The 27,740-nt window shown below is 40.5% G+C and overlaps 2 protein-coding genes across 5 annotated transcripts in view; one reads left to right on the top strand and one right to left on the bottom strand.

Annotated features, from left to right (window-relative positions):
• The window catches only part of col28a1b (collagen, type XXVIII, alpha 1b), a 25,468-nt gene extending 11,109 nt beyond the window's left edge, over positions 1 to 14,359 (bottom strand). The window contains exons 1-19 of one of the 2 annotated variants that reach the window (XM_085292567.1): positions 14,042 to 14,359; positions 12,803 to 13,060; positions 12,139 to 12,275; positions 10,738 to 11,297; positions 8,142 to 8,162; positions 8,000 to 8,059; positions 7,843 to 7,896; positions 7,729 to 7,773; positions 7,602 to 7,628; positions 7,458 to 7,502; positions 7,334 to 7,378; positions 6,395 to 6,448; positions 3,346 to 3,414; positions 3,032 to 3,100; positions 2,212 to 2,280; positions 1,893 to 1,961; positions 1,726 to 1,794; positions 536 to 604; positions 32 to 100 (exon numbers count right to left, since the gene is read on the bottom strand). In XM_085292567.1, the coding sequence (XP_085148693.1) occupies positions 32 to 100; positions 536 to 604; positions 1,726 to 1,794; positions 1,893 to 1,961; positions 2,212 to 2,280; positions 3,032 to 3,100; positions 3,346 to 3,414; positions 6,395 to 6,448; positions 7,334 to 7,378; positions 7,458 to 7,502; positions 7,602 to 7,628; positions 7,729 to 7,773; positions 7,843 to 7,896; positions 8,000 to 8,059; positions 8,142 to 8,162; positions 10,738 to 11,297; positions 12,139 to 12,274 (1,530 nt within the window). In that variant the 5' untranslated portion in view covers position 12,275; positions 12,803 to 13,060; positions 14,042 to 14,359. Of the gene's footprint in view, positions 1 to 31; positions 101 to 535; positions 605 to 1,725; positions 1,795 to 1,892; positions 1,962 to 2,211; positions 2,281 to 3,031; positions 3,101 to 3,345; positions 3,415 to 6,394; positions 6,449 to 7,333; positions 7,379 to 7,457; positions 7,503 to 7,601; positions 7,629 to 7,728; positions 7,774 to 7,842; positions 7,897 to 7,999; positions 8,060 to 8,141; positions 8,163 to 10,737; positions 11,301 to 12,138; positions 12,276 to 12,802; positions 13,061 to 14,041 lie in introns of both variants that reach the window. The other variant, XM_085292566.1, reaches the window with a different exon arrangement.
• mios (missing oocyte, meiosis regulator, homolog (Drosophila)) lies at positions 13,634 to 27,740 on the top strand. 3 transcript variants are annotated; one of them, XM_085292568.1, is made up of 12 exons: positions 13,634 to 13,734; positions 14,139 to 15,002; positions 16,159 to 16,652; positions 17,962 to 18,056; positions 18,169 to 18,423; positions 19,705 to 19,874; positions 20,497 to 20,562; positions 20,642 to 20,800; positions 22,147 to 22,299; positions 23,683 to 23,887; positions 24,133 to 24,262; positions 25,966 to 27,739. In XM_085292568.1, exons 2-12 carry the CDS (start codon positions 14,184 to 14,186, stop codon positions 26,054 to 26,056), a joined length of 2,637 nt encoding a protein of 878 aa, XP_085148694.1. In that variant the 5' UTR covers positions 13,634 to 13,734; positions 14,139 to 14,183; the 3' UTR covers positions 26,057 to 27,739. The 3 variants fall into 3 exon arrangements, with proteins under 3 accessions (XP_085148694.1, XP_085148696.1, XP_085148695.1); XM_085292569.1 differs by lacking the exon at positions 13,634 to 13,734 and adding an exon at positions 13,842 to 13,964 and having other exon boundaries at positions 25,966 to 27,740; XM_085292570.1 differs by lacking the exon at positions 25,966 to 27,739 and having other exon boundaries at positions 24,133 to 24,266.

Below are 27,740 nucleotides of genomic sequence, written 5' to 3'. Positions count from 1 at the left end.
GGAGTAGTGCAGCAGTGCAAAGAGGACTTACTTTGGGCCCTGGTTCTCCAACACCTCGCTCACCTGGTAGTCCTGGCTCACCTGAGAGGCCCTGATCCCCCTGAAGGTAATAGTCACATAGTCATTTGGGTATTCAAAAAAAGATGTAAATATTTAGTATCATCTATAAGAGTTTCTTTCGTATGAATTTCTTGAAACACCAGAGCACTGCATCTTTAGAAAACATTACTCAGAAACGTAAAGGATATTTGTTTCTCATTATTTTCTGTCATATATACCTTGGGTTTGCCAGTGAGTGTTAATGGTACGTGGCACAACAAATGATAGACTATATGTAAAATATGGACCTTATTATAATAGTATATAGCATAGCATACTACAGACTCAATTGCTGCTTTAGAGTCCGATTTTTCCCTGTTACTATTTTAAACTGAATTGACTGAATTATGTCTTAACCTCCAGCAGCCAGTAAACCCTCTGATTCAGAGGAAGACCGATTCACAATCATCATCTTGTCTGTTATTGTGTGTCTTACCTTTGGTCCTGCTATTCCAACACCTGGAGCTCCTTTGGGTCCTGGAGGCCCAGCTGGACCCTGATCTCCCTGAAGGAAAAAAAGAGAGTTAAGTTGAAGAGGGGGGGGCGGGTTGTTTGATTTTTTAGCATGGTGGTTAGCGCCTTCTTGCCAGCAAGATGGTCCTCAGTTTGAATCCACCATCCAGGCAGGGCCTTTCTATGTGGAGTTGACCCAAAACACATGGATGGGGTTACGTCAATTGGAGACGGTAAAATTATACGTAGGTGTGACTTGAATGTGAATGGTTGTCTGTTTAGTGGCCCCTATGCCAGCTGGGATATGCTGTAGTCCCCGTGCAACACTGAAGTGGATCAGTGGAAGAAGCTGGATGTTTCTAAATCTATTTTTGATGAGAAAAGTCAAAGTGACAGTATAACATGTCTGCCTTCAGTTTCAGTTTTTATTTCTAAATGAAACATTAGTCAGGACTGTGTTGAAGGACATGAATTCTTTGTTATTGTTAATCTAATGTTTTTTGGATTTCCCAGGCTTAAATTTCACTGTGTATGTGTATTTACTGTGTATTAACAAGGTCAGACGAGTAAAATCATTGTGTAATAAAATATGCTTAAACAAAAAGTCTCTTTAAAGGTTACGACGTGAAAGAGGGTGAAAATGTTCATCCGAGTCAGAGCACGACTAAAGCTGAAAGATGAGACGAATAAAACAGATGAGACGTTTTGACATAAATATGTGTGATTTCATGTCTCAGTGTCTATTTCAAACTCTCTGCTTACCTGACCGACTGATGTTGGAGAGAAAAACTCCTCAAAACCAATTACTGATAATTTTTCTATGAAATGATGTTACAGTTCACCAGGTGCTTACGATTATTTCAGTTTATATCACATTCATTGAGTCTGTTATTGCATGTACATCATAGTTTACTGCTTACAGTGGAAAGCTCTTCACATCAAGAGAATTTCTTTTTTCCTTTTTACGATTCAAAAAACTTGTAAATCTTTAAATACTTGTAAACATTTCCACTACTGGAAATCATCACAAAAGGATTAGCCGAGCAGTTTGCTGAAAAATAGGAATAATTAATGACTTTTAAATTTTTTACTTAACAAAGCCATCAAGCTGACAAAATGAGACCCTTTGATGGACTCATTCTGGCCCCTGGGCCACATGTTTGACATGTTTACCTTTTCTCCTTGAAGTCCTGGACCAGGAGCACCAACTGGACCTTGATTTCCTGGTGGACCAAAATTGCCCTGAGAAAAAGGAATAGAAGAAATGCAATGATTAAAGATTCAGATCTGTACATGGAGACATTGATGAGGAATTCAGCAGTAAATTTTAGTTAAATCACCTTGTCACCTTTGATCCCAATACCAGGAGGCCCACGACTTCCCTTTGGACCTTCATATCCTCGATCACCCTAAAGAAGATATGAGAAATCTGATTTATACATAGCTGTATGTAAATTATACAATTAAGAACAGCAATCTTTCAATCCTACCACTTACACTGATCTGTATATTTTTTTAAAATACAAATTAGTCTGTTTCTTTTCCTAAACTCTTCTTTGGATGCTGGCTGCATTTTGTTCCATGCTCCAGACATGTTCCAGTACAGTACTGTATGCAGTACTGTATGTAGTACTGTATGTAATCAAAGACTTTTCCCACCTTTGGTCCTGGAAACCCCTCTCCAGGAGGTCCAGGATTTCCTTGTGTTCCAGGTGATCCTTGAGGTCCCTGGAACAAACAGAACTTTAAATAAAAGTCTGTACTTGTGAAGGTTTTAGTAGCTGCAGATCTAAAACAGAAAAGGGTGATTTTAAAAAGAAAAGGAAAAGCCTAGGACTTACACAAGATTTATTTGAGCTATCAGGCTTAGCTGAAGGTTTGGCTGACAACCCCGATGTAACAAACAGTCAGATCCCATATGGGACAGGGTATTTACTGTATTTGCTTCAGCCTCCCAAATGCAAACTGCTTTGCAACCCATCTCACTTTGGCACCTCTATTCATGCTGTGTAAGTCTTCCTGCTGCCCTCTAGGCTAATAAAGCATTCATTAACCTCTTCCATGTGCATAAATGTAAGGTTAGGTAAGTCCCAGAACAGAGCTGCGATGTCACTTATTGTGGATAAAAATACCTTTTTCTTGTAATTATTGTGGTCTAAGTTAGCTAACAGGGTAACAAATTAAAAGAAATGCCTAAATGATTACGCATCACAGTAAAATAACCCACAATAACATCAAAAATCATATGGAAAAAAATACTAGAGAGTTCTAGAGAGTAGAGTTCTAGACATTTGTAGAATAAATGGTACATTGAAGCTGTTTTGGTGGCACAAAGCGGCTCAGCAGCTTACGAAGTTATGTCAGTTTTGTCTAACTTTTATCTCACTTGTCTGTATGTTTATATATAAAAGCTCACTACGACACTGTTACTCATAAGATATGAGCTCTTAATGCCAAAGATCCTAATCTTCATACTTACCAGGAGTCCTGGTTCACCTATGCCCGGAGGACCTGCTGGACCTGGTCTTCCCTGATTACCCTTGTCACCCTGTAATTAGTAAAAAGTAAAAACAAAATTTCCCATAACTCAGTAATAAAATATCTTTTTTATTCAGTGTCTTGCAGTTGTAGCAGTTCAACTGAGATGATTTAATAGGTATTTGAATTCCTTTCTCACAGAAACAAAACCTCACCGCTGTTTGACTTCCAGCAATGAAATATCTCTCTCCATCCTCACTGACATTTTCACTTTGAATTATGATTTTTATAGTAATTGTAATATAAATGTGTCACCTTGGCTCCTGGGAATCCAATACCAATGTCTCCTGGTTGTCCAGGTTCACCGCTGGGTCCTCTTTCTCCCTGAGAGTAATCAAGTTCAAAGGTTTGTATGTTATGTGATGATACAGCAAACAACACAGAAAACAGGTTAACAGAATGTAAAATGACAAGATGACAGATGGTGCCAGGATGCATGTAGTCCTTCTAATCCAATAAAATCATTCTAATCTATTGTTTTATTCTTTATGGGGACCTGTTATGCTCCATATTTTTACTACTGGACCCCCTCTAACATCACACGAAGCCAAGAGTAGAAAAAAAATGTTGGAAACTGAGAATTTACATTCACTGCACTTTGGCTATGTTCAGTATGAGAATCCATCATCATGCATTAGAGAGGGAAAAGGCAATAAAAGAACAATCTCAGGGATTCTTTCAGGGAAACTTTGCTGTATACACAGCTGTACAGTACAAACAGTTTATTCATGAACAACTAAAGTCCTGCTGTGGTAGAATTCAAAATTAAATTAAGATGAAGAAATGTATATGAGAGAACCATCCAATCCAGGATACTGACAAAGCAGTCTAACTGGGCAACTTTAGTCCAAGCAACAAATGCTGTATATAATGCTTATGGAAATGTTTATTGTTTTTATTACACGTAAACTCAAAGTGCTTGACATAAGTGCTGAAGGCCCTGAATGTGAGAACCTACATGAAAGTTCTCTTGTCACCCTGACACTGACTCAGTAAATCAACCTCACTGTTGAAAAAATACACCACTTAGGAATACTCTTCAAACAGCACAGCCAAAAAAATAAATAACAGCAGAGCATGAACTCAGTCTCTGGATCCAGAAAGACATCTGGGATATTTTCTTGAGAACATCAAGATGATGTCTCCCAATATTTCTTATTTCAGTTTCATAGTGTGTATTTGTGAAGGTAGAATATTCATCTTTATGCAAATCTATTCAAAACCTTTTTGCAAAAAATGACCAGATAAACTTATCCAATCACATAGCTTACTAAAAAACTGTAGTCAGACATTCAGAGTGTCGGCTATTAAAAAAAATGCTATAAATCACATGTGATTTTATCGGCATAAAGACATTTTTGTTAAAAAGAAATGGGGAAGCTCTGTGGCGATGGAAGCAACACCATCTTATTAGGCTTTGGCACACACTGTAAAGGTCAGTATTATGTCCCTCGCTTTCTTGAGCCAAAGCTGATATGTGACCGTGCAGATGTTGTCAGGGAAAGTGTCCGCACAGTCCTGCATATGAATGATGGTGTGTCAGAGATTGCAACATTTTCTTTTTTGTCTGACCAAATAGTCATGATTTTATTGACATGATAATCTAAATGTTTGGGATACATAACTTTTAGTTCCCTAAACTGAAGAAGACTCGTATGCCTGTCAGTAAAACCTGAATATGGACATCATTAAGAGTTTGTATGGAAAAAGAATGAGAATGAGCAACAAGTGAGTTCTTGAGCTTTGGGGGACCTTGTAGACTGCTTTTGCTCAATACAAAGCAGCATTACGAGCATTATTTTAGAATAAAAATATATATTTAAGTTGATAAGGCACTATTTTATTTAGAGATTAATGTCACAGTATCTCAAAAACAGGGTTTTTATATTTTAAGGATAAATTCACAAAATTCTAGAAACTTTTGTGGAAATATCCAAAACTTTACTACATAGTTGTGTAATATAGGTTTTCACAGGACTATATGCACTCCATATAATTTGGAAAAGTCAAACAAGGCTTGACAAGAAGATTCTCTAAAAAAAAAGATGGGAGCAGAGTTTAGGTTTGCAAAACTGCATCTAAAAAACAATTTCTGGAACAATATTCTTTGGACTGATGAGACCAAAGTGGAGATGTTGGGCCTTTGGGATACTTTGAAGCCTAGGCTTATTATTTTGTTGGTTCTCCCCTGGAACCTCTTATTTCCCTAAATTGTCTAAAGCCTGAGGGTCACGCTATGAAGCAAGTTCACTGTAGCCAGAGTTTCTTGAAGTTAGCTGGCTTGACAAAACCTAAAACCTCAGAAACATCACAACAGTGGTTATCAGTTTTCTTTGTTCACCCAGGCTTTCTGCTTTAAGCACTGAGCATGCTCACATAAGTGGGTTGTTTCACATGTCATTTAATTTTATTTGTGGTGTAAAATGGATCAACTGAGAACCAGCTACTGCAAACAGACACATTATCCAAGGAAGGGTGAAACAGTCTATTAAAAATATTAAACATATAACAGCGAAAGCCATCACTGGTGCTGCAAAGACACAAGGGTAATGCTGCAGAAAATCATGAATCTTATGAATTCGTGATCATCACCAGCACACAGAGCAATCAAATACATTACATATTACCTCAAATTAATACATTTATTTTACAGCTGGGTGCACATTAGAGCTCTGAAACTTTAAACTTGATGCATTTAAACACTAAAGGTTATTCAGTGAGCTCGGTGCTGACAGTTATGTAGCCTAATGAGGGCTGTTGCCAGAACAAAGAGAAATTTATTCTATTGATTGGGGAACAAATAGTCTACACCTGTAGGCGATCAGTGTTCTAATCTGTGTTTTAGGAGGTGCAGTTCCAGCAGTGTAAAAGACACTTAGCAGCATTAGGACCAAGTATAAAAACATTCAGTAATTTTCTCAATCGCCAGCTGAAAACATGTAAATTTCAGCGAGGATGCAATGCAGTTTGTGCTTTGGTTGTATTGCTTCAGCAGCTGTATCGCACTAAAAACATACCACAAATAAATCTGCCCTCTGTGTATATGTAGTTCAATGTAGATCTTTATTGAAATGTCTGTTAGTGTTTCTTGTGCTCAGGTTCTTGTTTTTTCTCCCTGGTGCCTCGTTTTCTTTGTGACTCTTTAAATCAACTATTAAATTTCCTCTATTGCTCAGATATTTTTGTTCCTGCAATTTGCATTTGGGTGGCACATCAACTCTGTGAAGAGATTTTGTTGCAGTTTTAAAGGCTAGTCCAACCAAGCAGGAATGACAGAGAATCCATTGCATCTTGAGAAACTTACTTTAGAACCCGATGGGCCTTCAGGACCCACCTCCCCTGGTGGTCCTGGCACTCCCTGCAAAAGAAATACACATTTACTCATTTATAACCTACATAATCTATAACCTTATATTTCACTTCTCAAATGAATCAAACAAAAAGCAGTCATGTATGAATCAAAAAGGAAGCCCCCACACTGTGTTACTGATCTGCAGGTCAAGACCAACCCACTGCCGCTGAATAAAAAATACAACAGGATTAAGATCGACATTCATGTCTTTCATGCCATTCGATTCTCATGCCTAGCTCATGAAACAACAAGGTTATACTGACACTGTGCCAGTAGCACAGAGGAGGAAGAGTGCTGCTGTGCGGCCAGGTCGCTGCACTAATCCCATCACACAAAGTCTGTTCCTGCAAAAGAATAATATCCTGCAAGCCTGGATTCACAGCTTTAGATAGCCCCAATGGTATCAGGATTACCCATAATCCAATATTCACATTCCATTAGTGCAAAGACGAATAAAAGACAAATTCCACTTCCATTTTTCATATTGAAGAGAATACCAACTGTCGGATGTCGACTTTTCAGGAGCCTGAGCGATGAGTTTTGAAAGTAATGGAACTTAAATTTTGACACTGAAAAATAGAAAATTGCTTGTGATTGAAAAAAGTCCAAATTCATTAAAAATCTGTTGTCTTTAAAGATGAATTATACCATTCGCAAAACAGTGGATGACAACTCAGTGACTCCATCTTGTATAAACAGTTGGTTTGGTTGCCTTCCATGAATTACATGGACATCTTTTTATCCTCTCTTTTCATGGATTCACAAGTGTGTGAATAATGTAGACAAAAAGTCAGGAAAGCCTCACAAAAATGTGGGATTTAAACCAGGGCCCATAATTGTCACAATTCAGTATAAAACAAAACCAGAACTGAGACTTGTGGCCACTCCTACCTGTGCTCCTTTTGGTCCTTGTGGGCCCGGAGGACCCTCTGGGCCCTGCAACATAAAACCTATGTCACTACATGGATAAAGTCTGGGGTGTTTACTGAAACATCTCAGAAAAAAATGACCATACAGTGTCACCCTTTTCCCCAGGAGTGCCACAGTCTCCTCTGTCCCCCTACAAGACCACACGACACAACGTTAGACCCTGCAGATATTTTCTGAGGACATGTTTCAATAGTGAGAACAGAGCAGCTGAAAGGTCACAGTCACTCACCTTGTTGCCTTTGTAACCTGTGCGGCCCTGCAAACAATTCAAACAGGTTAAAAACCGATGTTTCATCTCTTAACATGCTTGCTGTTTGGCAGTTGTGCAAAAACAAGGGACAAATCTGCTTTCTTACCGGTGGACCATCACTTCCAGGTGTGCCATTCAGCCCAGACTCCCCCTTTAAACAGAAGCCCACTAATTAAACACTGAAATATTTTAGAAAGACTTTCTTTGTGTCACGACTCACCCTCGCTCCTTTTTGACCAGCTGGCCCTCTGAAGCCTGGGTCTCCTTTTCTACCCTGGAAATATTACCAGTTTTAAGATGAAGCAATGATTAAGCTGTAAAGCTAATAGTGTTTTCCACTTATGAAACTCCTCAGTGTTTAGTTGCTGAAAACTCACAGGACTTCCTGGAGGACCTCTCTCTCCTCTTTCACACAGACATACTTGGGCCTGTGGACACTATCAGAGCGAGAAAAATATTATAAAGTCAGTGCAACCATTAGCCATACTAAATAGATGTTGACTTCCATTTAAGTCTTACCCCTTCATATGCAACTGCACCCTGTGGAAAAAAACAGAAGATAAAAAAAATGTGTCAGTTACGTCCATCTTTTATCTACAGTCTGAGTCCCACTGGGGAATGGTGCTAGTTGCTTGGCAGCAGATGTGTCCACCACTTTAAAGTATTTTAAAGTCAGTACTTTTCCCCTTTACCTTAAGACCTGTTAAAGTTTCCACTATGATCTGACTGGGTCCAAGTGACATCACAGGTGAATCCAAGCCTTCTGGCGAATGCTTTCATGGCTGTTTCTTTCTTTTTTGTGTGACCACACAGACTTATCTGAAGCAACACTACACACCAACTATGTCTTTTCTTTTTCCATTTCTGCAAGTGTACTTGGAAGAAATGTAACGACATTGCTTGTTTGTGTTGTCAGCAGCTGCCCATGTCTGTAACTTGTAACAGGATACTTTCATCATATCTAGATAAAGGATCTAAATATTTCTGTTTGCCATGAACTATGCAAATAATTTAGTAGTGATTTTCAGACTTGTGTGTAGTTTTACTCTTCATGAAATACTATCTGCAGGACACTTGGTACTGCACAGAACCTGAAAATCATCTCTACAGCTGTGTTCACATCATTATTTCCAGTGAACTAACCCCAACTGGTTTTTGGTTACCCTGTGACAACACATACAGAAAGATATAAAAATGCAATATGCTAAAAGAAACCTCTACAGCAAACAATGAGAACAAACAACTTTGGGCTTTGAGCACAAGATGAAAACTGAAAATCTGTCATTGTTAATGTTAACATTTCATGGTACAATTTTTAAATAATAATTAATCTAATTATGTGAACTCAACCTAAGCTTTTGGGGCACTTGGGTGCCTGGGTGCCAACTCAGCATAGCAGGTAAGTAACCTCTATAAGCTCTATAAGTTCTACATTTGGTAAAACTGGGTACTGTCCTCTGTCATGTAGCTGTCTCTGTTTCGGAAGTGCTAAATGTGATTGAATAAAATGGCACATTAATGAAAAGCAGAACAAGCCATGCCAGTCTCTCAGACTAGCCGTGACCTCCTGCAGATATTTGACATTTCTGGGTGCTGTGGAAAATGCAAAGCAGCCAGGAAAACACCCTCATGCAGACACAACTCTTACTTAAGATGTGAACCCGCTGTAAGGACAGCATGAGCATGAACAAGACTAAACAGAAGATGATCTCTGTAGCCCAGTTCCAGACACGGCATCTGATGTCAGTAATTTTAGGAGAGTATGCAGGATGTCAGATACCTATGTCCTATTCTATTAGAAGGAGCTGCTGAATTATAGGTATCAGTAGTACACCTTTGTGTTACAGTGACAGCAGTCACATTCTGGTTTCTTTTATTTTTTTAATTACAGTTAAGGTTTTTAAGACAAACTCTGATTTTCAAGATTGTTAAACTCTTTCAAAAAAGAGAAATTGAGTAATGTAGCATTAAAACATACATCAAAGCACAGGTTAATTTCTTCTGTTTGTACATAAACCTTTAATCTGTCAAAAGCTAAACTTTTACCTCTTTTAACACCAACCAGAGAAGAAGTGACTCGTTTAGGGCTTGTTGTGTTTAAACTACTTCTTTAGGGGTCACCACAGGGGTATTTAGAAATACCCTATACCTGGGCGACTCTCTGATAAGAGGTTATAAATTTTTATTTGTTATACTTTTATAATATTTGCCTGTCATCCACCCAATGCCATAAAGTTAGCATGCAAGCAGTTTGCCTGATAGTTCTAAGATACTTTCACTTATGACCTTTTAGGGTAGAAATGCTGAGCTTGTGTTTAGTGCATCCTCTGCTCTATTTACTAAGCAATTTAACCACCCAGTCAATTAAAATAGATTGTTAGCTACACTGTAGCGCTTGTCACCACTCTACTTTGCTGAGGCCAATGGCACAGCCAAGACCAAAGATAGCCCTTAATGGAAATTCATAAACTTTTTCTATGAGTGGTAAAAGAATTGAGGTAAATTAGGTGAAATGATTGGTTTAGTCTTGGACTTTGAGGTTTTACTATAAAGTTTAATGTGGACAATTGATATTTTAATATAAATTTATTTATTACATAACAATATTATGAAAACTTTCTCCTGTATCGTCTTGATGCATGCTCAACCACCCAGACAGGAAATCCCGAAAGGTTGATTCTCTTCGTCTGGACGTGGCATTTTCAGTGCTGTCACCTTATCTCAAGTCTGTTCTGGATTCAAACTTTCCAGAGACATTTAAGTTAACTGTATGAAGATGTGGCATAGATAAAGCTTTGAATAGTCGGTAGAACTCGATAGGTAGTACACAGTTCCAGCCCTTTTCCAAAACTTTCAAAGTAAAACAAGAAGTAACCAAGTAGCTGTGGTAGCACTCATATAGTATATTTTGTGTTTCCCTGGACTGAATCTATAGTCAGCGTCTTTATAATAAGCTTTTTTTTGTCATTCAGTAAGCTTTGTCAGGTCCTTCAATAACTGAAGTTTATTTCCAAGCACAACGTTTTCCAAAAAAGCATTTCACCACTCTGATGTGTCTCGACTCTGTACTGGCACCTCTGTGCCTGAGCTCATTTTACTTGAAGCCAACACTCACCATCTCTTTGAGCAGCTTCTCTTCTAGCTGAGAGTCGAGCATACTTTGGACAAACTGCTGAGCAGGTGTGCTGGCGATGGCCCGGAGCTTGGCATTATTCTGCTGGGCAATATCTGATAGCCCAACAGCAAAGAACTTTATGCCATGACCTTTGGCCTCCACAGCAGCTGCAATCACATCAGGGTTACGGGGATGATCGACTCCTTCTGTCATTAGCACCGCCACCCTCACGCTGTCCTTTGAGGTCTCATGCACCAGCAGCTGTGAGGCATTGGTGATGGCGTAGGTGGTATAGGTGCCGTGACCGATGTAGTTCATGGTGCTGACTTGACCGTGAAAATAGTCCAGGTCTTTCCAGGCTGAGAATCTGTGCTCTATGGATACAGTGCTGCTGTACTGCAGCGCAGCCATCCGCACCTTCATCGTCCAGCTGGGCACCTGCAGCATGGCGAGCCGGGTGCTGAAGCTCAACACGAAGGTCTTCTGTTTCTCGAACAGTGATATGGTTGCGCTCTCAGAGCTGTCCAGGATGAATGCCACTTCCAGTGAACATGTCAGACCTACTTGAGAGGGAGATCACAAAAACTGACATCAAGCTAGAAGTATTAGAAACAGGACTAATTTCAGGATTGGCACTCTGACACCTTTCTAACTTCTGTCCACAAATTCAGTCCCTTCTGCCAGCAGTCAGTATGTATCCATTACACTATCAAAAGTGCTCTAATGTCTCAAGCAACACTTCAAACAGCTGTGGATTCACGTGTAATCATGAATTCATGAAATATTCTGGAATAAACCTGATTCGGGGGAAATACCCACTCCCAAATTCCTAATACCAGATGCCACAGGAGACCTATAAAGGTCTTGTGTCCTGAGCTGTTTTGGCAGCATGAAGGGAAGCTACACAATAAATAATAAATACAGAGACTTAATGTTGTGGCAAGTCAGTGTAAGTGCATCTTGTGGAAAATTAAAGCAACAGTTTTGAGTAGTTCTACATTACTAAAACTGTCCAGTAAAGGCTCAAGGACCAAGTGAAAGACCCCAGATTGTCAACTTCCAACCTTAGAACTTACAGTTACTTTAGTTGCAGTTCCTCACTTCAGCTGCAATGGGATCAGAGTTAGTGGTGTTTGTTTTTGTACTAAATGAAATCAAATTGCCACATGTATCCATCCATAATCCATCCATTTTTTTTACATTTAAAAAAAGACACTTAAAGGAAGGCATTGTGGGTGGATGACTTAAGAAATTCTCGTGTAGTTTTTTTTTTTACTTAAAATTTGATGACTCAACCATTTCACTGGCCTGATTTCACCATCCCTCACTCAACAATTTGTTCCCTCAGTGCAACATAGTGACTTTCACCACCAGCATGTGGAGACCTCATCTAAAAATTACCATTTCTTCCCTCATCTTGCAGCCTGTAGTTGTTCCTGCGCCCTGTCTTTCTCCTCTGGCCTGTGGCCTTGTGTAGGAGAGCCAGCAGCAGAAGGCAGACCCCGACTCCTCTGCTCAGGTTTCCCTTCAGCAACATCCTAACAGAGAAAAGAGGAGAATGTTAGGGGGGAAAGCAGTGTATGAAAGCACAATGGGTTATTTCATTTTTAATAGGATTCCTTTTACTATCATGGACACTGCTAACCACACCCAGTTGCAGATCCCAAAAAAGGGAGCTGTGTTCTGCATTTCACAGAAATGGCAGCAATTCTAATGGTATTAATTTGCTTAGATGACACCGTTCCTCCTACTGATATTGCGCTTTCTCAAATACTTACTATATTACAGTGCCAACAATATGTAAATGTGTGTAAAACCAGAATAATCTGTGCAAATATTTTTCTGTTAATAAGTTACAAATGCTGCAGAATCTAAACAATATCTTCATATAAAGTTAAACCTCTGCCAGGTGATTGAGAAAAGGACACAGCAACATACCTAGACTGGAGTGCAAAAAAACCTGAAGTTGACATTCAAACTGTGACACCACGAGGTTCACTACTTTGCAAAAAAGTTTTACAAACAAAGCAAATATATATATATATATATATATATATATTATTACCTCGAATCTCATTTAGCTGCAGCCAGTGTTTGTAGTCCAGTCAGCTCTTTGAGAGGCATTTCTCCGCAGAACCCGGGGTCCCTATAAACCAGACTGAGATAAACTGAGGACCATCGCATGAGCTGATGTGCTGTGTGTGTGAGAGTGTTTGTAGCCGGGGGCCCTCCCTGGTGCAGCTCCAACATTTTAGTCCAGTGCAGCGCTTCATGCCTGACAGAAGGGATCCCATGAAAGTCTTGTGCGCATTGAGTCCGTGCACTAAAATCATTTAGATTTTAGAGATAAATAGCATTTGCAATAGTCATCACTCCAACCCATAAATAATGCATCTAAAAACCACTGCCAACATAAAATAAAGCAAACTACATTAGTTTGCAGAGATAAAATAATCTTAAAGTATTTTTTTCTCGGCATCTTTTTTTTCTTAACAAACTTGTCAGTTTTCTGGCTATCATGGGTTGGTTACTAAGGAAAATAGCTTGTTGTGCAAAAAAAATCCCAAATGAATTTCGTTCTCTTGCCTTTTCCACTCTCCCCCACTAATGTGAAAAGCAGATGAATTGTGGTCGTATGATACTCTTGTACAGCGCAGAAATCGACCTCATTTCAATAACATTGTCAGTCCGACAACTCAACTCGTATTGTTTAAATATATTTAATAAATTAATTAACTTAAATAGTGATTATCTGAAATAGCCTAATTCCTTATATAAAACTGTCTGATTTCGTTGACGTCTTTTCTCTTTCTTTTTTATTCACTTAGCACCCTCTGCTGGTAAACCGCATCTTTAGCGGAACATGAAGTAGCTGACGTTGCTAATAACACGGACGTGTTTTGGTGTAACACACAACATCCGCTTTGGCTCCAGGTTGCCATGTGTATTTCAAGCTGTATCTCGTGCATTCCTATAAATCGTCTTTGTTGTGTTTATGTAAGTAAAACCTCTTCTCGAAGTGCTCAAACAGATGTTTTCGAGTGCTGGTTAAACTGGCGCGAGCGAAACGGTCACGCGCTTGCTCTCCCTTTACCTGTTAGCATTAGCTTAGTTTAGCTAGCATGTCAACAAACTTAAAAGTAGTACTATAACTGCCCACGGCAACTTTTTAACATGCTGGGCGTTAAATTCAAACCAACTGTGCTACACTTCCACACAGAGCTCAGGTTATGTTGACGGTTTGGTTCAGTGTATCATTACTTTAACATGTTAAAAAGATTTCTCAGAGCTGTCTGTTGTCCACCTTGCGACCACTGCACTCGGGGGTTGCCTAATATTTCTGCGCAGTCTCTGACCTTTGTTCATTTGCTCATTTGTGTGATAATCTGCCGTATTTTCAGGCTGGAGAGGTTAAACTTCCCTGAAAATCTACTAGCGTCTGAATCATGAGCGGTTCCAAACCCGACATCCTGTGGTCCCCCCACCACCCGGACCGCTACGTCATCTGCGACTCCGAACTGGGACTGTACCGGATCGGACCTGTGGGCAGCACAGAAGCCAAGGCTGGCACCCTACCACTCTCCGAGGAAACTGCTGCTACATTACTGGCCATCAACTCGGACACCCCTTATATGAAATGTGTGGCCTGGTACCCCAAGCACGAGCCGGAGTGTTTACTTGCCGTTGGCCAAGCCAACGGCAGAGTTGTGCTTACCAGCTTGGGCCAGAGCCACAACTCTGCATGCAAAGAGCTGGTGGGGAAAGAGTTTGTGCCCAAACACGCCCGCCAGTGCAACACTTTAGCTTGGAATCCCGTGGACAGCAACTTGTTGGCTGCTGGGTTAGACAAGCACAGAGCAGATTTCTCTGTCCTCATATGGGACATCAGCAGTAAGTTGTCCCCAGAGACCAGTGTAGCAGCTGAGAAGATTCGCCTTTCATCTGTCGATTTGGACTCTAGCACAGTGGTGACCAAGCCATTGTATGAGTTAGGCCAGAATGATGCTTGCCTCTCGCTTTGCTGGCTGCTCCGTGACCCAAAGCTATTGCTGGCAGGCATGCACAGGAACCTGGCAATATTTGACCTGAGAAACACAAGTCAGAAAACGTTTGTAAACACAAAAGCCATCCAAGGTGTGACAGTTGACCCGCACTTCCATGACCGCGTGGCCTCTTTCTTTGAGGGGCAGGTGGCCATTTGGGATCTGAGGAAATTTGAAAAGCCTGTGCTCACACTGACGGAGCAGCCCAAGCCACTCACAAAGGTAGGATGGTGTTTGTTAGAAAACGAACTAAAGGCCACAGTAATAAGGATGCACTAATATACTAGCTTTGTGTATTGGCCATGTAAATGTTCAGCCTTCTGCATTTATTAACATCGCAAAGTTTGCAAGTTCAGTTTCAGTGAAATAAAGGTCAGCATGACAAGTGGCTGGTTTAAAAACAAGTGATAGCATATGACATATGGCTTCTTATCTGGCTGTGACTCCTGTGTCAAAAATGATGTGACATGATCATATTTTACAACCCGGAATTTGAAAATACTTAAGGAACTAAAATCATGACAATGAGTGGGTTTAAAGTTGATTCAATTGCAGTTAAAAAAAACACACAGTTTGTTTATTTTTATCTCTGAAATTTTCATGTGGTTATCTCATTTTCTCATGAAGTTATGAGGGTCAAAGATGCTGGAAATTTTTTTGTTTGTAACTTGGCAAAATATTTTCTTACTATTAAGGTACTATTCTGTGTGGCTGCATTACATATACTAAAATTGTTGTACCAGTTAGCTGATTCTGGCAGGGTCAAGTGGGAGGCACAGATTGATTTTTCAGGGAATAACCTCTGGTCATTCCATGCCTCTCCTGCAGTTGCTCAATGCCCCACATTCTGAGAACCACTGGTTCTATGAGAAAATAAGATGTCAGCTTGTTTGTAACCTGTCAATTTTAGATTGCCTCAATCAGGCGTGTCTAACTCCAGGCCTCAAGCCCCAGTGTCCTTCAGGTTTTAGATATCACCCTGGGTCAAGACACCTGAATCAAATGATTAGTTCATAACCAGGCCTCTGGAGAGCTTCAAGACATGTTGAGGTGGTAATTTAGCCATTTGAATCAGCTGTGTTGGATCAAGGACACATCTAAAACCTACAGGACACTGGCCATCGAGGCTTGGATTGGACACCCCTGGCCTAAATGTTCAAAGACAGAGTGATGAAATGCTCACATAATTTTAAACTCTTTACTTTTTTTTTTTTTTATCACCAAGTCCTGTTTCATTTAAATGAAAAAAGAGGGAATAAATGATATCAAAAACAAGATTAAGATGCATTAAAAAGGTTTATATAAGCTCAGTCAGGGCATGCTTATTCAGTAGAAGTCTTCTTATTATAGCTGATAAAATTCTGCATTTTGTTCTCAGGTGGCATGGTGTCCAACCCGTACTGGCCTACTGGCCACGCTGACACGTGACAGCAACATTATCCGCCTGTACGACATGCAGCACACTCCCACGCCCATAGGTGATGAGACGGAGCCCACCATCATTGAGCGCAGTGTGCAGCCCTGTGAAAGTCAGATTGGCAGCTTTGCTTGGCACCAGTCCTCCCAGAACCGCATGGTGGTGGTGTCAGCAACCAACCGTGTCATGACTGACTTCACGGTGTTTGAACGTATCTCACTGGCATGGAGCTCCACAACTTCTCTCATGTGGGCGTGTGGCAGACACTTGTACGAGTGTGTTGAGGATTCAGCTGAGGGAGTGGAGAGTTTGATCGAGAAAGACATTGCTACTAAAATGAGGGAAAGGGCTCAGTCCAGGTACGGACATGATACCGTCCAGGTGTGGAGGAACCATTTGCTGGCGGGTGGGAAGGATCCCCAACTTAAGTCTTTATGGCATGATCTGTTCTATATCCTTTCAGGTGATAAAATGATGGAAATAGCTGCATGATGGCTTATTGATAATCTGTTTAATGGCAGAGATAAACAGTCAGCCACCTGTTGAAACTGTATGCAGGGCAGGTTATTTTTATTACTTTACAAAGCAGCAGTGAAGTGCTTCATTGCTCTGATGATGGTTCTCCTCATCTGAAGGTTTCTCCTCTAAAGACTATATAGAGTAGAGATTTGTATTATTATTATTATTATTACATCAAAATGTAACCTTTTAATTTAGTTGAGTAAAGAATTCAATGTTTAAAAGAAGAAGAAAGTGTACATTATTGTACTTTATTGAGCCCCGTGGGGAAATTGCTCTCTGCATTTAACCCATTCACTCAGTGAAGCAGTGGGCAGCCATTGGGCGCCCGGGGAGCAGTGTGTAGGGACGGTACCTTGCTCAGGGGTACCTCAGGGTAGCTGTTAAGGGGAATCGAACCCCCGACCTTCCGCTCATGGGGCAACCACTCTACCTACTGAGCTATCCCTGCCCCTCATCATATAAAGGTTATCATATAAAGCCTATAATGGGCATAATAACACCTTTCGAGAGCTTTCAATCTTCTTATCGAACATTTGGCAAGTAAAGTCAAAAAGGATTGTAAAATTACTTCCAAATTGAGTTATTAATGTTGATTCACTGATTAATTAGGTTTTGAATCATTTTTGGTTGCATTTAACCTCTTAAGACCCGAACTCTGTCACGGCATGCATTTTTAATTTCTCTTTGATATTTGGGCTGATTGGGACCTGATGAATGTAAAAACAAAGAATTACCAGATTTTCTTTTTTTTTTTTAACCTAATTTTTGTTTCTAAGAAAAATGAGTTCCACATATGAGGATATTCCTTTAAAGTTTTGATAGAACAGTAGCAGTATAATGTCCTCGTAAGTGGATATCGGGCCCTTGTAGAGCAAAATTGAGCATTTTGGTCTAAATAACCCAAAATGTGATGTCCACATATGTGGACGCCAGGTCCTAGGAGGTTAAATAAATACATTGAATGCTTCTGAACATCCTCAGATGGTGATAGATTAAAATGTGGGGCAGCGCCCCCTGGTGGGACATAATGTCACTCTAGGCAAGGCTTGAATAACTAGGAAAAAAATGAATGAATGAAAACGATTTATAACCATAGTAAAAATATTAACACATTATTTATTTTTGTCCTTGTTCAAAGGACAAAAATAATTAATGATTAATGTTGTAGATGCCTTGTTATGTGCCTGTATTATGTTGCATGGACTGCACACTGTTACTGTTTCCTATGCAAGTATCACATATGAAACAGTGTGCGGAGGATATGGAGCTAAAACTTCAGGGGAACGTACAGTCTGTGGTTTATTCTGGGATTAAGAACATTGTCAAGACAACCTCAGGTAAAACAAATAACCAACTGATTGTCTGTGCCACAGGACACTTCACAGTAACTGTGTTTATTTGAAATTTCATACACTGAAAAACTGACTTCCTGTGTTTGTGGTCCCAAAGGGACAACCGAAAGCCGCAGGTGTTGGAGTGGCTCGGACCGGCAGACAGATGTGCCGCGGTACCACAGCGAGGAGCGCTGCCTTGCCTTGCGGCTCTGTGGCTGGATCAGCAGGGGGACTGACACAGATGTGGAGAACTTCCTGCGATCACTGGAACAGGAACACGAGTGGGAGCGGGCGGCTGCTGTCGCTCTGTTCAACCTGGACATCCGGCGGGCAATCCAGATCCTCAACAAGGGAGCCATGGCAGAGAAAGGTGAGCTTTTAGGGATGAGAGGAAGGCGAGAGAAAGTAATTTAATAAGGGGAGATACTTTAGACAGACTACATAACTGTACATGTATCAAGTATATGTAATTGTTTGGCCTTTAAAATGTAAGAAAACAATGATAAAATCCTAATCACAGCTTTTCTATTACTTCCATGTTGGCTTGTTTAATTTGAACAAGCAGTTATTGATGAAAATTGTGTTCGACATCAAGCAAACTCTTGAAAAATGAAATGAAGTCTTTGAAAAAAGGGGAATTTCATTAATGTAACAGCAGGAAACACGTTTTTTTACACAAGTTTAATGAAAATGGAGAGAGAAGGCTGCTGTTTACACACGCCTTAACTGAGGAAAAAAATTACACCAATGTAGGTCAAACGCTTTTCTGTTGTGTGCACTAATGAGTGCTTCCTGAGTAAGACTGACAGGGTGATTCATTAGATAAGATGTGTCAACAGAGCCATCTCAGGACTTTCAACGTTGCAGCTCTAACTTACAATGTATTGATTCCAATGTACAACCTTAAACCAACATTTTGTTATACCAGAGTAGTTCAGTTAGGTATTTTCCGAGCCTCACCCGGTCATATATCTAGAGGTAATAATATGTAATAAAAACTGTGTTGTATAGAGACTTCTGTTAGGGTTTATGATAGGTCTTACGTTGGGAGGCAAAGTCATTAAAAGTTCTTTTCTTTAGCAAGAAATTGCAGTTTAAATTTGAACTAAAGCCCACGGTATAACAAAAGGGATATGGAGCTGGTTTTGGATAGGTTAACCTTAAAAAAAAGAAAAGTAGGACACTTTTTCCCCCCTCCAAGCAATAAAACATCACCTTGAACAGCTGCCATAACCTTTTTCACACATGCACTGCAGCCGTGAGCACTTTTACATATTACCTCATGTATGACAACTAAAATGCCCACTGCAGTAAGAGCAGAGTTTAAATGGACCTAACCTGCCAGCTTCCCAATGTTTTGTCCATTTGTGTCCAATGAGTGGGTGTCAAGTGTTCTGCTTTCTGCAAGCTCTACCCCTAAACTGAGCCGAACATTTCCAGTAGTGAGGATGTGTCCGAAGCAGATTACTTCCTGCTGGGTGCTACATGTGCGAAAGGACAACTGTGGAAAATATTCTGACATGTTTTTTCCAACATTAATCTGGCTTCATTTGTGAAAATAGCTTCATCCTCTTTTTCAGATGTGCTGCTCTTACAGTGAAGACTACAGACTGTAAATAAATCTGCTTCTTTCACTTCATATTACTCACAGGTGACCTGAACCTGAATGTGGTTGCCATGGCTCTGTCAGGCTACACTGACGAAAAGTCGTCCCTGTGGAGAGAGATGTGCAGCTCTCTGAGGCTGCAGCTGAAGAACCCCTACCTCTGCATCATGTTTGCCTTTCTCACCAGTGAGCCTGGAGCCTACGATGGCGTGCTGGTATTGGATCTCTTTAATATCACGAACATTTGAACGCTAGAAAAAAAACCTTTTTTTTTTCTAAGCACACTTTTCTCAACAGTGGCCCTTTTGTTCCCACTTCATAAAAGCAGTCAGGCATTCTTAATGCAGTGATGAATACTCGGGTAATACTCCAGTGGTGTTTAGTGGGAAAATCCTCAGGTGCACAGGAAAAGATGTTTTACGTTTCCGTCATAAAACACCTCTATGAAAAAGGAGTCTGTGCCCAGAACACAGTGTTGGTTTCTGCTTTTTTCCTCCTGCAGCTGCTCAGATTCTGGCCTCTGGCTCCTCTCACTGTTATTTATGTCTGTAGACCTTTTCCTGGCAGAAAGTGATAAGAGGATTTATGCAGTCACTTTGACTTTGTTTCTTGCCATCTTTGCTTTGAGAATTGATTATTTGTCACAGATGATTTATTTCTCGCAGCACTGTGGGTCAGAACAGGGTCACAAACACAGTTTTCTGTGCCAGTTTCAGTAGGAAGACTTTGACTCTTTAATGTAAAAAGTATCCACTATACTGAAGCTTCACCCCCTCCAAATAGTGACAGAGAGACAGATATTAAAAGGGAAGATATGATTCTTTGTTTGTGTTTCAGTATGAGAGCAGCGTGGCTGTGAGAGACCGAGTGGCCTTTGCCTGTATGTTTCTCAATGATGCACAGGTAACTACAGAGTGAAGCTTTCAGCAGCAGATATAGTCTGAATATATCGCTGTTTGCTAACTTTGGATCTCTGCTGCAGCTGCCACGATACATAGACAGACTAACCCTTGAGATGAAGGAGGCGGGCAACCTGGAGGGCATTTTGCTCACCGGACTAACTAAAGATGGCGTGGATCTTATGGAGAGCTATGTGGACCGAACTGGTGATGTCCAGACTGCCAGCTTCTGCATGCTGAAGGTACAGAGACAAATTACACAGAACTGCTTATTTTTACACTCATTCACACAAACCTGCTTAGAATGGAGAGGGCACATGAGATTTGAGAATGAGCCTCTATTGTATAAGTTTCTTTGTCAAGATGAACAGTAGCTCTGTCAGCCAGACAAATAATACACACACACAGATACACAAAGCAAAATAAACCAGTACACACAAGTACGTCAGACTGAGCAAATAGCTTTTGGCACAGATTTGCGCTCTGATTGTTGTACGGAAATTTATTCTCACAATTTATTCTCTTTCTTTTGCATTTTGCATATTTTAATTTTTAACTATTTTGTGTCAAAAAATTCAGTTCCACCTTTTTGGACTGCAGTTGGCGATGTTAGTTCTTATTCTGGTCTGCTGTCAAGTTAGCTTTATGTCGGTGTATGTCAACCAGCTCTCCACCTGCTGGCCTGGTCAGAGTGGCCCACCAGCTGGAAGGAGGATATTTCAGAGCAAGATGGTTGGCAGTGACTGAACTTTCAAAATACGAGCATGTTTAGTAAATTAATGATAGATGGTGTTAATTTCTTGCATCATACTTGGATGGTTTGCTCTCACAGAGTTTGTTTGAGAAACACTAATATGAATGCAAAAACATCCAGAATTGGATGTTTTTTGCATAAGTACTACATGTGTCATAAGTACTACATGTGGTTTAGTTATGGAAGCTGAGTAGCACAAAGGAGGCAGTGGTAAATGCCCTGAAATATAACCACACATCAGATAGTCTGATATGATCGGACTTTTGCATTCTCGAGTGCAACCCTGTCCCTGCAGTGCATATGTGAAAGCTGCCACTGTGTCTAAAAACTATGCTGCCCTCATTCTAATTTTCTCATTCTGGCTGTTGTGAACTACTCTCATAATTAAACAAACACTAGAGTGCATCAAATAAAGAGAAAGGAGCTGTCTGTCTGACCATACACTTTGAAAGATCAGCGCACATGCTAAAACTTGCCTCTTTGTTTGTGAAAGTTCACAGCTAACACCTACTGTAACAATACAAGTAACAGCCTCGGTGGAGCTGCTTGCTGCTGTGCACTTGTTTCTGGTACAGTAACACTAGAGACATCAAAGTGGCTGAACAGGTCTGTAACCTTTCATGCTGTAAAACAGCTCTCTGGGTTTTCTTCATTTTATTTTCTTGTTCTAACCTGCTTGTGAAAAGACAAAAGCTGCCTACAGCTACAGAAATGTCGTACCTCACATACATATTTAACTAGTAGAGATGAGAAGAAAGGGCATGGCTGCCTTCCCAAGCAGAACCCCCGCTGAAGTTGAAATGTCTTACAAGCCTAAATAATCTCTCTCTACAGGGTTCTCCGGGCGAAGTGCTGAAAGACCCTCGAGTCCAGTGTTGGATTGAAAACTACCGCAACCTGCTGGACGCTTGGAGATTCTGGCACAAACGAGCTGAGTTTGATATCCACAGAGGCAAGCTGGACCCCAGCTCCAAACCACTAGCCCAGGTGATTTAATGCTGAAATCGATATAGTGTAACTTCACCCACATCTCAGATTCCAACCGCTCAATGCATAGGTTTGAAATATGCTAAAAACGGCAAGAACCAGAGAGGGAGTGCCATCTCCAACTGTGCATTGAGATGTGAAGGGAAAGAGTGTGGTATAGTGGTTCATCACAAAATCAAGTTATTGACTGATTCCGTGGTGACATTATATTATCTGAAAATGATAACAGTTTAACATAGACTGTATATGAATGATGGAAGTAGCCACATTGACCTGATTCGTGGTTTTGGACTTGTGTATTTTGAAGTCTTGAAATTCGTGCTAACAGACTAGTAAAACACCCACTTTACAGTTGTTGTTAAGGTAAAACTATCTGTAAAAACCAGGCTTTCCTGGCTTTTTTGTACATTTTAAGATAGAACTAGTACTTGATTTTAGAGCAACCACAGCCATTACAGGAACAGTCGATTCTGTCACTTCTGCATTTTGCTGTTTGGACTTTACAGACTTCAACCATGGAGGGACAGGACAAGTTGTACATCCCCCGATTGGAGGATGGTTACAGTCTTTTTTTGGCACTATAGTGTCATCCCAAAGAATCGACTCAGTCGCTTTGCTTTGTTTCAGGAAGATTTGAAAGATGAAGTGGGTTAAAGCTATTGTCAACCCATGAAATGCCAGTTTTTATAAATTTGATATTAGTACCAGCATTGACATATTTCATCACCGTACAGTTGTTGTTGTTGTTGTTGTTTAGTTAAAAAAACGTTAGAGGTGAAATTTGATACGTTTTTATTCTCTCAGTAAAACAGTGTTAAAGTGTCCTGTCATAAAATCACGTGACGTGATCCAGCACCTGCACGCTCAAAGCAGTCTGTCTTGTTTCTGTGTTTGTTCTTGTTTCTTACTGTATTACGTACAACTACCCTTATATGAAAGTAGGACGGTTGTGCTGTTTATTACACTACAAGTAGAGTTTGTACCAAGCTCATAACACCCACAGCTCTCCTCTGTTTCTTGTCATAAAACCTGGTGGTATAGTCAGTATAGTCTGTGCTGTTTCTCCTTTTGTATTGGAGAAATCTGTTCCTGATACTATGCATATTTTTTTTAAGTAATTAATGTTTTTTTCAATAGATTCTGGTATTAAAGGGTTTTTTAACATGTGATTACATCTAAGCTAAATCTTGGCAGTGCTTCATTGCATTGCTGAAATTCCAATAATCACTCTTACGCCTGTTGGAATTATTGCTGTATTATCAAGTACTTATCTCACTCTTCCTTAAAAATAAAATCCAGACAGCTGGTCTGCATGCGGCTGTTGGTTTTACCTTCATGTTCACCGGGTCTTATCAGCCGACCTTTGTGTTTGTTCTTTGGCAGGTGTTTGTGAGCTGCAACTTCTGTGGGAAGTCCATCTCCTACAGCTGCTCCACAATACCTCACCAAGGCCGCGGCTTCAGCCAATATGGTGTCAGCGGCTCACCCACCAAGTCAAAAGTCACAAGTTGCCCTGGCTGCAGGAAACCGCTGCCACGCTGTGCCCTCTGCCTCATGAACATGGGCACACCTGTTTCCAATTGCCAAGGTAAACTGGACTATGTGGACAGATGCTCAGCTGATATTTCCAGTAACAGGCACACATCTTGGAGCAGCTTAAGTGGCTGTAACACTTAACTGAGCATTTACCTGAGTTAATGTGTGGACTTTGATCTGCATTTAAGCACAGGTAGCACCTGGACATTTAGTGTCAAGCCTTTTCTCCTTATTGCTCATAATAGGATAACATTATAACTTTACTGATATTTTATTTCTTTTTTGTTTTTTTTGCAGGAACTGGTAAATCAGATGAAAAAGTGGACCTGACAAGGGAGAACAAACTGGCTCAGTTTAATAACTGGTTTACCTGGTGTCACAACTGTCGACATGGTGGCCATGCTGGCCACATGCTCAGCTGGTTCAGGTAGGAGGGATGCATGTGCTCAGAAACTCTTCAGACGCATCTGCTGCTGAAGTTCATGTTTTTATTTCTTTAACATAAACAATAAATAACCTCTGAACAGTCTCTCTTAAAGTTTGCTAAGAAGTTTTGCATTGTGTCATATGAAGTACTTTTACAAAATCAATCATAGCCAAAAAAAGAGGTAGAAAAATTAAATGAATGCTGAAAGATATGCAGCACTTAAGCAAGTCGGGTCAATTTATTTATGTAACAGATTTACAAAACAGGCATTGACCAAAGTGGTGCACAGCATGTGATTTAAAAAAAAAAAAAAAAAAGGAAGTCATCCTAGAAACAACTTAGAAAATGGTATTACAGATTACAAGGGGGCAGACAAAGAATCAACAAAAGACACAGTTAATAACTTAGACGTAGACCGACATTAGAATAAATTTGGCTTCAGTCAAGATTTAAATGCAGTTATTGAGGCAGATGATCTGAAGGGGATGGCTGTTCCAGAAAGTCAGTCTGATGCCTGAACCTACTAACTTCTGAGCTAATCAGTTCACTTTTTAACAGCTCTAATAGATACTCGGTGTGAGCAAAATAATTTAAAAATAAATCTCGCATTACACTGGAAACCAAATTTTATTTTAGTCTTTGTTCCCTTTGTATAGCTCTTCGGCTGTGTGGTGTAAAAGATTGCTGGAATTTACTGAAGGCAGAAGTTGCTCAGACACTATGAATAGGTAGAATGCTGTGTGGTTAAAATTTGGCTTTAACAAGAAAGGGAACAATGGCAGATTTCACCATGAAGAGGAAGAAGCAAAAAAAACCCCAAACGAAGCAACGAAAACAAGGCTAACATACAGAAGCACAAACAACAGTTCTGTTAGTTTTTCATTGTTTTTAACTGTGTTTTTGTATTTGAGTGAAGCCAAGTCTGTGCATATTGTGATTTCTGTCTTCTCTGCCAGGGGAGCTAACCTGGAGGACGAACAACAGCGCAAATACGAACAAGAGCAGCTTACATTACCACAATTTTTTGAGCCTGCTCCCTCGTGCATTCGTTTTTTAAAAATTATTATTTAGTTGTCGCCTTGTTTTTTTTGTTTTTTTTAGTTGTTTTTTTTTTTTGTCAGAAGAAAATGGTCATTGACGAAGACTAGGACAGAAGTTACTGGTCACTGAAATTAGCTCTGGCGTAGCATTGTTGCACTACCATGTTGGAACCTGTAGGCTGAGTGTCTGCAGTGCAGTGATTATTATGGAAAGCAAAGTTTTTGTTCTGAACTTAATTTTTTTTAACTGTTACTTAACTGTAAGGGTAAATGTGTACCTCATACACCTAATATGTTCTTCTTCTGGTCCTTTGTGTATTTATGCCTCCTGCACCACAACCTGTTCTCATTTTCGTGCCTAATGCATGTTTCACAGCTTTTTCTAGTTTTCCTCAAAAAGTTGCCTGCTGTTATCTCCTACTACAAATGTAATACCAGTTTCAGTGTTTTCACTGCTTTATTTAAAATTACATTTAAAAGTAAAATTACAGGAATTTGTTCCACATACTCCAAACCACAGTTTCATTATCAAAAATCCAGAGAGACAGACATGCTGTGCTCTTTTGTTTTCTCTGAGCTGAGAGAGCTGTGCAAACTCTACACTAGCTTTTGTACACTTACCTGCATGTTTTGTTTTAACCGACCTTCATATGTGTGTTACAGAGACCACACAGAGTGCCCAGTGTCAGCGTGTACGTGTAAATGCATGCAGCTGGACACTACAGGGAATCTTGTGCCTTCAGACAGCAGCTAAACAGGAGACGCCTGTCAGGAACTGAGGCCAAACACCAGCAGGTTCACCTCTGCAATCGGCAGCCAACAATGGGGCGACGGTGGCAGCGATGTCCTTTTCTAAACGGGCTGCTTGAATTGAATAGAATGAAATGATGTTAAGTTATATAGTCTAGTGAATGTAATATTGTAACTGAGCCCTGTATTAAGAAGGGAGGCAGTGTGTGTGACTGATCTGACTAATTGAATCAATGACCGAAAGGGAGCGAATGCACACTCGATGTTCTGCTAATGAAAATCAAACACAAGAGGCTCTGTTGCATTCAGCCTCTTCCAGTTTAGCCTGAATCAGGAATCTTGTGATTTATAGTGATCTCTTACAAAAAAAAAAAGTTTTCCACTCACACATCAGAATGTAAAGATGTAATCACAGGTGCCAATATGTCTGAGCTACATTTGTTGGCTCTTGTTTTAATACGCTGTACTGTATAACGTCTGTGTTACAAAGGATATTCACATACCTCATCAAAGCATTGTTCGGGGTAAAGGACGGTACCCCGGGTGACGGTGGGGAGTTTAGCACACAATAACAGTCTCCTTGCTCTCTTCATGTTCCTCTTTGCCACTCTGCATCTGGCATTGTGGAGGGCAGGGGCAGTGCGGGTGGGGTGGCTAGGGGAGGATGAGGAATTGGAGAAAGTAGGAGTGGTGATGGGTGAGGCGGAGAGTGTGGGGAGGGTGCGTCTTTATTCACCAGCCCACTCCAGGCCTGTGGTCTATGAAAGAAGCGCCCCAGAAAACAGCAGCTGCTCGGCACTCTGACAAGACCCTCCAGATTGTTCCCCTCATAAAGAACCTCAGCTGCCGGAACACTATTGACTCAAAGAGAGGGCGAGCGAACAGAGCCCGAGCCTTGCACACCCCCTCCTGCACCCTGTGCACACACACTTGCCCTCTCTTTCTTTCTCTCTCCCTCTGGTGTCCAAATTGCACCCAAAAACTATGCATACCACACATCAATCCAAGGATGGGCGCTGTCTGTGGTGGGGGGAGCGGCTGTGTGTAAACCACATTGTAAATGGGCTTTCTCTCTTTCTCTGCCACCCTCCCCGCACAGTCACTAACCCAAGGAGGCATTGTAAGTGAGAGGCGGTCTGCACTAGAGCTGGCTAAATCACTTAGTCATGGAGTGAGGAGGAGGAGGTGGTGATGGTGATGGGAGGGGGGCACAGGAACTACTGTATGCTGCTTTCACCAGAATCTTTTTCTCAGTGTGGGAGGTTTATAAGTCTGCGTGCCCTTTTGTGAACTGTTTTGGAGTGGAGCTGACAAATTGGCAAGTCGTGTAGCATCCCGAAAACAGATTGGCTGGAATTTCATCCTTTCACTGTTTCTTGTGTTTTCCCTTTGAAATAAATTCTGACTGACAAATTAGAGCACTGCTGAATGGGGGTGTTTTTCCATAACCTTATAAGGCTTATTTTTACATTATTATGTTTCATAGACGCAGTTAGCGTGGGTTTTCTGTCACATGCTCACTCTTTCTGTTCATTGAGTCACTCATTATTCTCCCATGGGAACTCCCACAGAATCTGTGCATTCAGGAAGATGGTGAGAAAGAAAAAAAACAATAGATTTTGAGCATCCCGATTTTCTAAACAAGAGCTTGCACACAAATAATTCCACTCCAAGTTGGCTGCTTTTCT

The sequence above is a fragment of the Mchenga conophoros genome, linkage group LG11, assembly GCF_057382185.1.
Source record: "Mchenga conophoros isolate Kocher_MC1m ecotype Shallow Benthic linkage group LG11, M_conophoros_male_GT1.1, whole genome shotgun sequence".
Taxonomy (NCBI): Eukaryota; Metazoa; Chordata; class Actinopteri; order Cichliformes; family Cichlidae; genus Mchenga; species Mchenga conophoros.
This window is presented reverse-complemented; position numbering and strand designations above follow the sequence as displayed.